Below are 15,054 nucleotides of genomic sequence, written 5' to 3' on the forward strand. Positions count from 1 at the left end.
CAAAGTCTGCTGCCTCAGTTTGTATGATGGCAATTTGCATATACTCCAGAATGTTATGAAGAGTGATCAGATGAATTGCAATTAATTGAAAAGTTCCTCTTTGCCATGCAAATGAACTGAATCCCCCAAAAACATTTCCACTGCATTTCAGCCCTGCCACAAAAGGACCAGCTGACATCATGTCAATGATTCTCTCGTTAACTTCTTATGGCTGCAATGACAACAGCCAGTGAAAGTGCAGGGCGCCAAATTCAAACAACAGAAATCTCATAATTAAAATTCCTCAGACATACAGGTGTCTTATATCATTTTAAAGGTAATCTTGTTGTTAATCCCACAAGTGTCCGATTTCAAATATGCTTTTCAGCGAAAGCACTACAAACGATTATGTTAGGTCACCACCAAACCACAATAAGCACTGCCATTTTTCCAGCTAAAGATAGCTTTCACAAAAAGCAGAAATAGAGATAACATTAATCACTAACCTTTGATTATCTTCATCAGATGACACTCATAGGACTTCATGTTACACAATACATGCATGTTTTGTTTGATAAAGTTCATATTTATATAAAAAAATCTGAGTTTACATTGGCGCGTTACATTCACTAGTTCCAAAAACATCAAGTGATTTTGCATAGCCACATCGTTTCAACAGAAATACTCATCATAAATGTAGATGATAATACAAGTTATACACATGGAATTATAGATATACCTCTCCTTAATGCAACCGCTGTGTCAGATTTCAAAAAGACTTTACGGAAAAAACAAACCATGCAATAATCTGAGACGGCGCTCAGAACAATAGCCAAATTAGCCGCCATGTTGGAGTCAACAAAAATACGAAATGACATCATAAATATTCCCTTACCTTTGATTATCTTCATCAGAATGCAGTGCCAGGAATCCTAGTTCCACAATAAATCGTTGTTTTGTTCGATAATGTCCATTACTTATGTCCAATTAGCAAATTTTGCTAGCATGTGTAGTACACGTGTCCAAACGCTCGCGCAGATGCAGGCAAACATCGGACGAAAACTTCAAAAAGTTATAATACAAGTCGAATAAACTGGTCAAACAGTAGAGAATCAATCTTCAGGATGTTGTTATCATCTATATCCAATAACGTTCCTACCGGAGCATTCTTTTCAGTCTCTATAAGTAATGGAACGCATGGCGATATCATGAGGAAAGTGCGTGACCAAGAACTGGCACTCTGCCAGACCACTGACTCAAACACCTCCCATCCAGGCCCACAACACAGCATAAGCTTCATTCCACGTTCTACTGACTGTTGACATCTAGTAGAAGGCGTAGGTAGTGCAAACAGATCCATATATTACAGGGAATTGAATAGGCGATGACTTTAACATCGACCACTCTCAGAATTCTCACTTCCTGTTTGGATTTTTTCTCAGTGTTTTCTATCCAATACTAATAATAATATGCATATATTAGTAACTGGGACTGAGGAGCAGGCCGTTTACTCTGGGCACCTTTCATCCAAGCTACTCAATACTGCCCCTGCAGCCATAAGAAGTTAACACAGGTGTGAGTGTTGACGAGGACAAGGCTGGAGATCACTCTGTCATGCTGATTGAGTTCGAATAACAGACTGGAAGCTTCAAAAGGAGGGTGGTGCTTGGAATCATTGTTCTTCCTCTGTCAACCATGGTTACCTGCAAAGAAACTTGTGCCGTCATCATTGCTTTGCACAAAAAGGACTTAACAGGCAAGGATATTGCTGCCAGTAAGATTGCACCTAAATCAACACTTTATCGGATCATCAAGAACTTCAAGGAGAGCGGTTCAATTGTTGTGAAGAAGGCTTCAGGGTGCCCAAGAAAGTCCAGCAAGCGCCAGGACCGTCTCCTAAAGTTGATTCAGCTGCGGGATCGGGGCACCACCAGTACAGAGCTTGCTCAAGAATGGCAGCAGGCAGGTGTGAGGGCATCTGCACGCACAGTGAGGCGAAGACTTTTGGAGGATGGCCTGGTGTCAAGAAGGGCAGCAAAGAAGCCACTTCTCTCCAGGAAAAACATCAGGGACAGACTGATATTCTGCAAAAGGTACAGGGACTGGACTGCTGAGGACTGGGGTTAAGTCATTTTCTCTGATGAATCCCCTTTGCGATTGTTTGGGACATCTGGAAAAAAGCTTGTCCGGAGAAGACAAGGTGAGGGATACCATCAGTCCTGTGTCATGCCAAGAGTAAAGCATCCTGAGACCATTCATGTGTGGGGTTGCTTCTCAGCCAAGGGAGTGGGCTCACTCACAATTTTGCCTAAGAACACAGCCATGAATAAAGAATGGTACCAACACATCCTCCGAGAGCAACTTCTCCCAACCATCCAGGAACAGTTTGGTGACGAACAATGCCTTTTCCAGCATGATGGAGCACCTTGCCATAAGGCAAAAGTGATAACTAAGTGGCTCGGGGAACAAAACATTGATATTTTGGGTCCATGGCCAGGAAACTCCCCAGACCTTAATCCCATTGAGAACTTGTGGTCAATCCTCAAGAGGCAGGTAGACAAACAAAAACCCACAAATTCTGACCAACTCCAAGCATTGACTATGCAAGAATGGGCTGCCATCAGTCAGGATGTGGCCCAGAAGTTAATTGACAGCATGCCAGGGTGGATTGCAGAGGTCTTGAAAAAGAAGGGTCAACACTGCAAATATTGACTCTTTGCATCAACTTCATTTAATTGTCAATAAAAGCCATTGACACTTATGAAATGCTTGTAATTATACTTCAGTATTCCATAGTAACATCTGACAAAAATATCTAAAGACACTCAGACTTTGTGAAAATGTATATTTGTGTCATTCTCAAAACTTTTGGCCACGACTGTATACACTTCTCCACATAGTTGTACATACCATTTTCCTTCCAAATGATATATGGTCTATATACAGCACGTATTTATATTCTGGATTCTGACACAGGCTCACTCTAATACAGGGGTGGGCAAACCTTTTGGCTCGAGGGCCACATCGGAATTTTGAAATTCAACAGAGGGCCGCATTTTTTGGGGGGACCAATTGTTTGTTCAAATCAATTTGCAGGAGCTGCACGAGTGGTGCAGCGACCTAAGGCACTTGAAGCGTCACTACAGACCCGGGTTCGATCCCAGGTTGTGTCACAGCTGGCCGTGACTGGGAGACCCATGAGGCGGCGCACAATTGGCCCAGCGTCGTCCGGGTTAGGAGAGGGTTTGGCAAGCCGAGATTTCCTTGTCCCGCGCTCTAGCGACTCCTGTGCGGGCCGGGCGCATGCACGCGAACACGGTCGCCAGGTGTACGGTGTTCCCTCCGACACATTGGTGCAGCTGGCTTCTGGGTTAAGCGGGCATTGTGTCAAGAAGCAGTGCAGCTTGGCTGGGTCATGTTTCAGACTTTAAGGATGTGTTATGTTAGCTGTTGATTTCAAAGTTTCAAACATCATACACTACTGTAACTTTCTATACAGCTTGGGAGCTGCAAACCTCATACACTACGGTAACTTTCGATACGCTACAACCTGCAAGGTGCACGTCAGTCTTGGAACCAACGAACCATGACCTTATTCTGATAAGACGCTATCAGGAGATTCATTGAAAAGAATACAGTGAGGGTAGATATGAGGTGTGAAATGATAGCTCTATAGCTGTGACTGTCTGACACACATACTAAACCTATTTAGGCCAGGGATCAAGAGGATAACAGTGCAAGCAAAGTGAGTGATGCGGTACACAGACACACACACACGCACACACACACACACACACACCCTCTATCCCTCTTATGGATGGTTCATTTGCCAGTCTTCTCTATGCTACACGCTGTGTGGTCCCACTGTCATCCCAGACAGAGCTCTCTTTCTCTCTCTCTGCAGCGAGGCGATCGATATAGAGGTGCTGCTTTAGCCCCTCGCCCCCCTTCACTGCCTACCAATCACCTCTCAGCTGCTCTCCACTTCTCCAATCAAATGCCACTTGCCAATGTTAGTGCTGCCGTGTCACTCCAGCCACTGCAGGGGCTGTGCTGGTCTCTGCTGTTCTCATTTAACAGGCTATGTTCTGCAGATATCAAATGCTGTTTTCAATCTGCCAGTCTTCACAGTGTGTCTGTGTGTCTGTAGACAAAGCAGTCAGAGACTTTCTTTTTCTTTCTTTCCCTGATAAGGTGACCACTTTGTTTTTCTTCCTCTCTTTTTGCATCATCCTGTCTTTCCCAGAACACCCACTCCCATTGACCCACTACCCCTGACACGTTGTTTGCATCCCAAATGGCACCCTATTCCCTATACTGTGCACTACATTTGGCCAGGGCCCATAGTGCACTACTTTTGACAAAAGCCCTATGTAGGGAATATGGTGCCATTTATATGGACAGGGAATTGATCCTATAAATAAGACATTTTAGCACAGAGACAAGTATGGCTTGGTGCAGCAGCTGCTGACCTATCATGGGAAAATAGTATGTTGGGGAGGGTTGAGGTGGATGGGGCTGGGGAGGGTGGAGGATGAGGTGGATGGGGCTGGGGAGGGGGAGGTTTGAAGTGGATGGGACTGGGGAGGTTTGAGGTGGATGGGGTGAGGGAGGGTTGAGGTGGATGGGGCTAGGGAAAGGGAGGATGAGGTGGATGGGGACAGGTTGAGGGGATGGGGCTGGGGACAGGTTGAGGGGGCTGGGGAGGGTTGAGGTGGATGGGGTTGAGGGGGATGGGGCTGGGGACAGGTTGAGGTGGATGGGGCAGAGGACAGGTTGAGGTGGATGGAGCAGAGGACAGGTTGAGGGGGCTGGAGACAGGTTGAGGGGGCTGGGGAGGGTTGAGGTGGATGGGGTTGAGGGGGATGGGGCTGGGGACAGGTTGAGGTGGATGGGGCAGAGGACAGGTTGAGGTGGATGGAGCTGGAGACAGGTTGAGGGGGCTGGAGACAGGTTGAGGGGGATGGGGACAGGTTGAGGAGGAGGGGGATGGGGACAGGTTGAGGTGGATTGGGCAGAGGACAGGTTGAGGGGGATGGAGCTGGAGACAGGTTGAGGGGGCTGGAGACAGGTTGAGGGGGAGGGGGATGGGGACAGGTTGAGGAGGAGGGGGATGGGGACAGGTTGAGGGGGGTGGGGCAGAGGACAGATTGAGGTAGGTGGATGGGGCAAAGGACAGGTTGAGGGGGATGGAGCTGGGGACAGGTTGAGGAGGCTGGGGACAGGTTGAGGGGGATTGGGACAGGTTGGGGGGATGGGGAGGGGACAGGTTGAGTGGGATGGGGCTAGGTTGAGTGGGATGGGGCTAGGTTGAGTGGGATGGGGCTAGGTTGAGTGGGATAGGGCTAGGTTGAGGGGGCTGGGGATGGGGCTGGGGACAGGTTGAGGGGGATGGGGACAGGGACAGGTTGGGGGAGATGGGGATGGGAACAGGTTGAGGGGATTGGGCTGGGTAGAGGACCTTGCAGCAGCAGCTAGGGGCTGGGGATAAGGATGGGGGGGCTGGGGATGGGTGAAGGGGTTTGGGATGGGTGGATGGATGGATGGGACTGGGCAAGTGGCTGTAGCTGAAACTTAGTACTGGGTGGAGTGCAGGAACCCTCCCTCCCTTCAGACACCCAGCCCAGTGCTGGACCAGACAGTGTCCTGAAGCACGTAGCTAAGTGTCTCTGTGTCACTGTACGCAATTAGCATCGCTTTAATTAAGAACAAGGTCCCACCCTGCGTTAATCACTCATATCTAATTGGTCCGTTAATGGAGGGTGGCCATTAAGTCATTCCGCAGAAAACCCCTCTGAAGGTTAATACTTCACCTGAGAACACAGCAGCTTTCTGATTACAGACAATCTTTCTGCACTGGGAACGTCACTGTTGTGAACTCCTGGTACTTTTCCTGGGCTACAAAATGGAAAATAACGTTGCAGATAAAGTTTGGAATGACACAATTTCATGTGTACAGAATCTAAAGACCTGTATCACTATACTGAGAGCTTTGCCGTTTCTAAAAGGATATATTTGGGTGTTTTTGTTTTTTACCCCCATACTACACAACGGGGATAAGGAAGTGATTTGCTGTCTGGGGTAAGTTTATCAAACACATGGAAAATCACGAAAAAGGTTTCTAGACATTTCTATAACATGTAATTTACATAAAGAGAGGTTTGTTTGTAAAAAATAAAATGTCTCCTTTAATTCTGCTGCCTCCAGACAGTGTAGTGTAACCGCTGGGCATTTCAGAGTAGGAATGCTAATCTAGGATCAGTTTTGCCTTTTAATTAATAATGTATCCTAGATCAAAACTCCTACTCTTAGATGCTTTATGAATATGGGTCCGGTTTAGCATTGTCAGCCTCTCATACTGATTCTGCAACAGTAGGCCCTGGGTCTAGTTCAGGGGAGAACACCGTAGCAAAACTTCTTTGCTCTTCGTATTGGACAAGTTGAGGTAGTGTCTCTCTGTTTCACTCTGTTTTCGCTTTACTGAACACGACCATGGTCATGACGTCTGTCCTCTCTTCTCCGTCTCTATCTGTCAGAGCAGGCATTTGTCTGTGATGAAACATCATGCTGACATCACCAGCTGTTTCCATTGACTCCGATTCCACTTTCAGAATACAGGGCTTCAATTTACCTTGGGTTTGATTGACAGGTTTCCACGGTCTTCAGACACTCTGAGCCTGCTGTCTGTCTACCCTAGGTCCTCTGAGCCGTGTATGGCATATTGAACATGGAATAATAACGGAATCTCTCTCTCCTCTAATTCTTTCTTCCCCCTCTCTCTCGCTCTCTTTCTCTCTCGATCTCAATCTCTCTATTGTCTTCAGGGACCATTATGCTCTGTTGATTTTTAAAATTGCATTTAACATTTTATTTAAATAGCCAAGTCAGTTAAGAACAAATTCTTATTTACAATGACGACCTACCAAAAGGCAAAAGGCCTCCTGCTGGGACGGGGGCTGGGATGAAAAATAAAAAAATCTAGGAGAAAACGCACATCACGACAAGAGAGACAACACTACATTAGAGAGTCCTAAGACAACAACATAACAAGGCAGAAACACATGACAACACAGCATGGTAGCAGCACAACATGGCAGCAGCACGACATGGTAGCAGCACAAAACATGGTACAAACATTGGGCACAGACAACAGCACAAAGGGCAAGAAGGTAGAGACAACAATACATCACACAAAGCAGCCACAACTGTCAGTAAGAGTTTCCATGATTGAGTATTTGAATGAAGAGATTGAGATAAAACTGTCCAGTTTGAGTGTTTGTTGCAGCTCGTTCCAGTCGCTAGCTGCAGCGAACTGAAAAGACGAGCGATCCAGGGATGTGTGCTTTGGGGACCTTTAACAGAATGTGACTTGCAGAACGGGTGTTGTATGTGGAGGATGAGGGCTGCAGTAGATATCTCAGATAGGGGGGAGTGAGGCCTAAGTGGGTTTTATAAATAAGCATCAACCAGTGGGTCTTCCGATGAGTTTACAGAGGAGAATAGAGTGCAGTGATGTGTCCTATAAGGAGCATTGGTGGCAAATCTGATGGCCGAATGGTAAAGAACATCTAGCCACTCGAGAGCACCCTTACCTGCCGATCTATAGATTACGTCCCCGTAATCTAGCATGGGTAGGATGGTCATCTGAATCAGGGTTAGTTTTGCAGCTGGGGTGAAAGAGGAGCGATTATGATAGAAACCAAGTCTAGATTTAACTTTAGCCTGCAGCTAAAGTTAAATTATTCAAATTCTCCCCCTCTCTCTCTACAGGTGGATGCTGGCTGGATTGGGTTCTGGTCCGTCGTGGGCGGCTGTGTATTTGGAGTGGCCATGGCCAGGTAAGCAACAGAAACAGCAGATCATTTCCATGTGGTTTAACATTGTAGTGTGACTTTACTGTCTGCCTCCAACATGCTATCGTAATGTGATAATGTTGGACTGCTATTGTTATAGACTGTCTAGAATATGATGGCCTGAGAAGATGCAAAATATGTGATGTCCTAAAAGGCTCACGGCGGTATTATGGCTTATGATCCACAGGCTTAATTCAAATTCCTCAAAAGTCTCCTGTTGAAATCATTGAAGGATTTACGTGAATGTCTAAGTTGAGTATGCTTATCTCAATTGTGAATCAGGCCTCTAGATACTGTCTACAGTAGGCATCGTCCAGTCTGAATCTTGCCCCTAGATGTTGTCAACAGTAGGCCTCGTCCAGTCTGAATCTGGATAAAAGAGGCTGTCTACTACAGTAGGCCTCGTCCAGTCTGAATCTGGCCCCTAGATGCTGTTTACAGTAGGCCTCGTCCAGTCTGAATCTGGCCCCTAGATGCTGTTTACAGTAGGCCTAGTACAGTCTGAATCTGGCCCCTAGATGCTGTCTACAGTAGGCCTCGTCCAGTCTGAATCTGGCCCCTAGATGTTGTCTACAGTAGGCCTCGTCCAGTCTGAATCTGGCCCCTAGATGTTGTCTACCGTAGGCCTCGTCCAGTCTGAATCTGGCCCCTAGATGCTGTTTACAGTAGGCCTCGTCCAGTCTGAATCTGGCCCCTAGATGCTGTCTACAGTAGGCCCACTCTTGTCTGCAGTTAGGCTGTGCTTGTACTGTGCCAGACTACAAACAGCTAGCTGTGTCCAGCGGAGTGTGAGGAGAAATCCTCCTAGTAATAGGCTTATCTCATAAATTCAGCCCTAAATGATCTCCCTGGACCTGGTGAGCCGTCAAATTAGAGGATAAGCATACACTCGTTTAGTATCGTCAGATTAAGTATGCATGAAAATATATGGACCATGTTTGGTCGTAATAGCTTTGGCTCTGCCTCCAAGGCCTGTCAACAAGATTAGCAACTAGAAACCATTGCTAAGCATGTTCACAGGAATATGTTCACAGGAATTTGTTTACAAGAATATGTTCACCGGAATAAACGGGTGTACTACTCTGTCCCTGGACTCTCTCTGCTTTTTCTGCATTCCAGTCTGGTTCTCTCACCTTCTTGTAACATTTCGGTTTAGTGATATCAATAATGAAAAATGCTTCCCCAGGTTGTTTTTAAGAGGCAGAGGATGTGAGGATTTTTTTTTTGGAGGGGTGGAGGTAGGAGTCTCAGGGTGTATCCCAAATGCCTATGAGTCCTGGTCAAAACTTGTGCACTACATAGGGAAAAGGGTGCAATTTGGGATGTACACTCAAACACCTTAGCTCCACTCTTTTCCTCCACCTCTCTCTCTCTCTCTCTCTCTCTCTGTCTCTGTCTCTCTCTCAATCTCAATGTATTAAGTCCATGGTTGTGATAGACGGAGGGAGGTGAATGAGTGAATAGTAATGCAGTAGGTCATGTCCGTGTAGCTGGTGGATAGAGCCACACACCCTAGGCCCCAAACTGTGGACTATGCAGAAGGAAGGGATCAGTCGTCTAGCTGAAAGATATATATTCATCGCCCGGCCCAATCAGCACTTCCAGGCAGGGCCAACATCTCACTGCGCTGTAATTAGGAAAATTAGACCATGACTCTACACTATTGATTCATGGAAGTATTCTGTTCTTGGTATAGGCTGGAGTGGACTGGAGTGGATCTACACATCTTGATTTGATCACCCTGTTGCAGGAAATGTAAAACTTGTAGTGTATTTGAGGTTTTAACATTTTCTGAAGTTTGTAATTCCAACTTTGAATGAAAAAAATTATCAGCCCCTACAAAAATGTTCATTAATTAATTATTTTCCTGCTGTTGCAAACTTACTCAAATATGTTATTTGTTTGGTATAGAACCAGGTTTAATGTTTGGGTAAGGTTTGCTTCTGTTTGCAACCTCTGGTTACATATGCAACAGAAAGTTGAAACAGAGTTCTAGATTTGCATTGTAGGAGAGAAACAAAAACGGAACATAGGGTGGGAACTAACTCATTAATGAGTCTCTGTCACGCAGTTGATTGGCTTCCTCCTCACGTCTGGCTAAATTGGCCATCTGTTGGGGGTTAGCTATGGGAGGTTGTGTGTGTGTGTGTGTGTGTGTGTGTGTGTGTGTGTGTGTGTGTGTGTGTGTGTGTGTGTGTGTGTGTGTGTGTGTGTGTGTGTGTGTGTGTGTGTGTGTGTGTGTGTGTGTGTGTGTGTGTGCGTTGCCGTAATTGGTGATGAGTGTTGCCATGATGGGTGATGTGTTTGGGAAGCGCAGTAACAGATTCCCCGGTTACCTAGCGCTGGGTCCTTGCTGACACCATTAATGATCATTTGCCTACTGGTTTTCTGTTGATGGAACTGCTGAGTTACATTACAGAGCACACATTAACACACACACACACACCCTCCTGTGCCTGAATGCCTCACCTTACGTCACACAAACATCAGAGAGCAGCTTGCAATGAGAAGAGGGTGGGGTCTTATGGCTTGTGGGTAGAAGCTGTTAAGAAGCCTTCTCTGCGCTACGGATCCCGTTAGCGGGATCACTTTCCTAAACAACCGCTGAATTGCAGGGCGCAAAATATTGCTAAAAATATTTATAATCATGCAATCACAAGTGAAATATACCAAAACACAGCTTAGCTTGTTGTTAATCCACCTATCGTGTCAGATTTTGAAAATATGCTTTGCAGCGAAAGCAATCCAAGCTTTTGTGAGTGTATCAATCAATGCTAGAACAGCTAGCCCCAAATTAGCATGGTCACGAAAGTCAGAAAAGCAATACAATTAATCGCTTAACTTTGATAATCTTCGGATGTTTGCACTCACGAGACTCCCAGTTACACAATAAATGTTATTTTTGTTCGATAAATATTACTTTTATAACAAAAAAACGCCATTTGGGTTGCGCGTTATGTTCAGAAAACCAAAGACTCGTTCCGTTCGACGAAAATTCCAAAAAGTATCCGTAATGTTCGTAGAAACATGTCAAATGTTTTTTATAATCAAGCCTCAGGTTGTTTTTTACAAACATAATCGATAATATTTCAACCGGACCGTAACCTATTCAATAAAAGAGAGAAAGAAAATGGAGAGCTACCCCTCTCGCGCGCAGGAACTAATCAAAGAACACCTGACTCGTTTTGAAAAATCTCGCTCATTAGCCTGAAACTATGTCTAAAGCCTGGTCACAGCCTGAGGAAGCCATTGGAAAAGGAATCTGGTTGATACCCCTTTAAATGGAAGAAAGACGGGCAAGGAAACACAGATTACATTTTTTTTATCACTTCCGGGTTAGATTTCCTCAGGTTTTTGCCTGCAGAATCAGTTTTGTTATACTCACAGACAATATTTTGACAGTTTTGGAAACTGTGGAGTGTTTTCTATCCTAATCTGTAAATTATATGCATATTCTACGATCTGGACCTGAGAAATAGTCCGTTTACCTTGGGAACGTTATTTTTTTTTTAAGTAAAAAATCTGACCCCTAGCGTCAAGAGGTTTTAAGAAGCCTTTTGAACCTCGACTTGGCGCTCCGGTACCGCTAGCCATGCGGTAGCAGAGAGAACAGTCTATTACTAGGGTGGCTGGAGTCTTAGACAATTTTTAGGGCCTTCCTCTGACACCGCCTGGTATAGAGGTCCTGGATGGCAAGAAGCTAGTGCCTTGTGGTCAGAGGCCGAGTTGTTGCCATACCAGGCAGTGATGCAACCCGTCAGGATGCTCTCATTGGTGCAGCTGTAGAACCTTCTGAGGACCCATGCCAAATCTTTTCAGTCTCCTGAGTGGGAATATGTTTCACGGCTGTCCTGGTGTGCTTGGACCATGTTAGTTTGTTGGTGATGTGGACGCCAAGGAACTTGAAGCTCTCGTCCTGCTCCACTACAGCTCCGTCGATTTGAATGGGTACTGCTCGGTCCTCCTTTTCCTGTAGTCCACAATCATCTCCTTTGTCTTGGACACGTTGAGGGAGAGGTTATTGTCCTTGCACCACATGGTCAGGTCTCTGACCTCCCTATGGCTTGTCTCGTCGTTGTCGGTGATCAGGCCTACCGCTGTTATGTCATCAGCAAACTTAATGTTGGTGTTGGAGTCGTGCCTGGTACTAAGTAGTTTGCTTCATAGGATGCGCTTTGTGATAGCCAAACAAACACTCCACAACACACACGCACACACACACACACATGCTCCCAAATAAAAGGGGGAGAGAGAGAGAGGGAGAAATGTCTTTGTTCTTTTGAAATTTTTGTGTGTAATGTTTACTGTAAATGTTTTATTGTTTATTTCACTTTTGTTTATTAACTATTTCACTTGCTCTGGGAATGTTAACATACAGTTGAAGTCGGAAGTTTACATACACAGGTTGGAGTCATTAAAACTCATTTTTCAACCACCCCTCCGCAAATTTCTTGTTAGCAAACTATAGTTTTGGCAAGTCGGTTAGGACATCTACTTTGTGCATGACACAAGTCATTTTTCCAACAATTGTTTACAGACAGATTATTTCACTTGTAATTCACTGTATCACAATTCCAGTGGGTCAGAATTATACATACACTAAGTTGACTGTGCCTTTTAAACAGCTTGGAAAATTCCAGAAAATGATGTCATGGCTTTAGAATCTTCTGATAGGCAAATTGACATCATTTGAGTCAATTGGAGGTGTACCTGTGGATGTATTTCAAGGCCTATCTTCAAACTCAATGCTTCTTTGCTTGACATCATGGGAAAATCAAAAGATATCAGCCAAGACCTTGTAGACTTCCACAAGTCTGGTTCATCCTTGGGAGCAATTTCCAAATGCCTGAAGGTACCACGTTCATCTGTACAAACAATAGTGCGCAAGTATAAACCCCATGGTATCACGCATCCGTCAAACCACTCAGGAAGGAGACGCGTTCTGTCTCCTTGAGATTAACATACTTTGGTGCGAAAAGTGCAAATCAATCCCAGAACAACAGCAAAGGACCTTGTGGACATGCTGGAGGAAACATGTACAAAAATATCTATATCCACAGTAAAACGAGCCATATATCGACATAACCCAAAAGGAAGCAACATCTCAATGCATCAGTCAGGAAGTTAAAGCTTAGTCGCAAATGGGTCTTCCAAGTGGACAATGACCCCAAGCATACTTCCAAAGTTGTGGCAAAATGGCTTAAGCAAAACAAAGTCAAGGTATTGGAGTGGCCATCACAAAGCCCTGACCTCAATCCTATAGAAAATTTGTGGGCAGAACTGAAAAAGCGTGTGCGAGCAAGGAGGCCTACAAACCTGACTCAGTTAAACCAGCTCTGTCAGGAGGAATGGGCCAAAATTCACCCAACTTATTGTGGGAAGCCTGTGGAAGGCTACCCAAAACGTTTGACCCAAGTTAAACAATTTAAAGGCAATGCTACCAAATACTAATTGAGTGTACGTAAACTTCTGACCCACTGGGAATGTGATGAAAGAAATTAAAGCTGAAATAAATCATTCTCTGTACTATTATTCTGACATTTCACATTCTTAAAATAAAGTGGTGATCCTAACTGACCTAAGACAGAGAATTTTTAGTAGGGTTAAATGTCAAGAATTGTGAAAAACTGAGTTTAAATGTATTTGGCTAAGGTGTCTGTAAACTTCCGACTTCAACTGTATGTTTCCCATGCCAATAAAGCCATTCAATTGAATTAACAGAGGAAGGGGGGAGAAGAAGGTAGGGGGGAGGGGAAGGGAGAGTTTTTACCCACACTGACTCACATTAAAGACTTGGAAAATGATCATGTATTTATGTTTCGATAAACAAGAGATTTAAAATGAGTAACTAAAGTCACTGAATTTGGCATATTTTTTGGGGCTAGTGATGGCCATTGTCGCTCGGTGATATCATTACGTGGTCCTGTGTGGCTCAGTTGGTCAAGCATGGTGCTTGCATCACCAGGGTTGTGGGTTTGATTCCCACGGGGGACCAATATGAAAATGTATGCACTCACTATTGTAAGTCGCTCTGGATAAGAGCATCTGCTAAATTACGAAAAATGTAACATGTTTGACTGGTTTGGTCATTCAGTACATGCCCTTGTCTGAGATCAGAATAGAGACAAATCGACCTGGTAATGATCATATCAAATGGAATAAGAATTGAATTATTTCTGAGGTTAGCCAGAGGAGAATGTGATGCTACAGAATATTCAAGCCTCACTATAAGCCTCACTATCTTCATGCCCAAAAAATGTATGTGCTTTTAGTTGAGACATTACCTCACAACAAGATAGGTTTATGCTCCTGTCTTGTCAGCTGAGGGGAGAGGGGAGCTAGTGGCAGATGGGTAGGAGCTAAGGGCTTTGGTCAGGGAAAAGGTAGCAGACTTGGTTGGGCAGTGCTTTGCTGTCCCTACCAAAGCACCCACCTCCAGGGTCCAGCATTCATGTAACGTGTACACTTCCAATAAGTAGTGTACATAACTCTGTTATGCTTCTCAGTCCATTAATGAATAGAAAGTAGATCCTAGATGTATTCTTCAGTCAGACAGAACACTGTGGGGGTGATATGTTAAAACAGTGACAGATATGATCCACACACAGACAGTGCATCAGGGCCGGGCACAGACCTTTCAGGGGGCAGGTGCTCAAACTGTATTTTAGTATATAGTGATTGGCTAGAGTCTAGACTACCTGTGTTGGGTTGTTGATGTTGGGTCTTTCTGCCTTAGCCAACCAGACCCAATATTGATGATGATGTAAATCAAGGGTTATCCTGCTGTAGCAGTAGGCTATTGCTGATAAGTAAAGTAGGTACCTTGCTACACGTCCGGTAAGTGCATCTCCCAAGCTCAAGCCATGCATGTTTGGATACTGGGCGCACACAATCTCTGTACAGGGCAGACCCACGGACAGGGTAAGGGTAATGGTGGGGTGGCAAAACTTGATGACTTCACAATGACTTGGGGGCAGTGGGTTCAAAACAACAATGGCAAAACTGTACCCCCACCCCAAAAAAGGGCAAATGGCAGGTGGGAGGGCACAAGTAGACCCCTTTCTATGCACGTGCCTGCAGTGCATCTATGAATGTCTAATCTAAAATGAACTCACTGAAAATAAATGGTTTGAAACTAAACAGTTTTGTTGGCTGAGAGGCTGTTCAAAACTGATTTCTGTCATATGTTCCCTGACTACACTTTTATTGAACTCTGAGAGAC

General features: G+C 44.9%; 1 protein-coding gene across 1 annotated transcript in view; it reads left to right on the top strand.

The window, feature by feature from the left end:
* LOC120064258 (solute carrier family 49 member 4 homolog) overlaps nt 1-15,054 on the top strand; it is a 90,154-nt gene that overhangs the window by 44,574 nt on the left and 30,526 nt on the right. The window contains exon 6 of the mRNA XM_039014695.1: nt 7,750-7,817. Coding sequence (XP_038870623.1) covers nt 7,750-7,817 — 68 coding nt within the window. The remainder of the gene's footprint in view (nt 1-7,749; nt 7,818-15,054) is intronic.

Source organism: Salvelinus namaycush, chromosome 19, assembly GCF_016432855.1.
Source record: "Salvelinus namaycush isolate Seneca chromosome 19, SaNama_1.0, whole genome shotgun sequence".
In the NCBI taxonomy this organism is placed as follows: domain Eukaryota; kingdom Metazoa; phylum Chordata; class Actinopteri; order Salmoniformes; family Salmonidae; genus Salvelinus; species Salvelinus namaycush.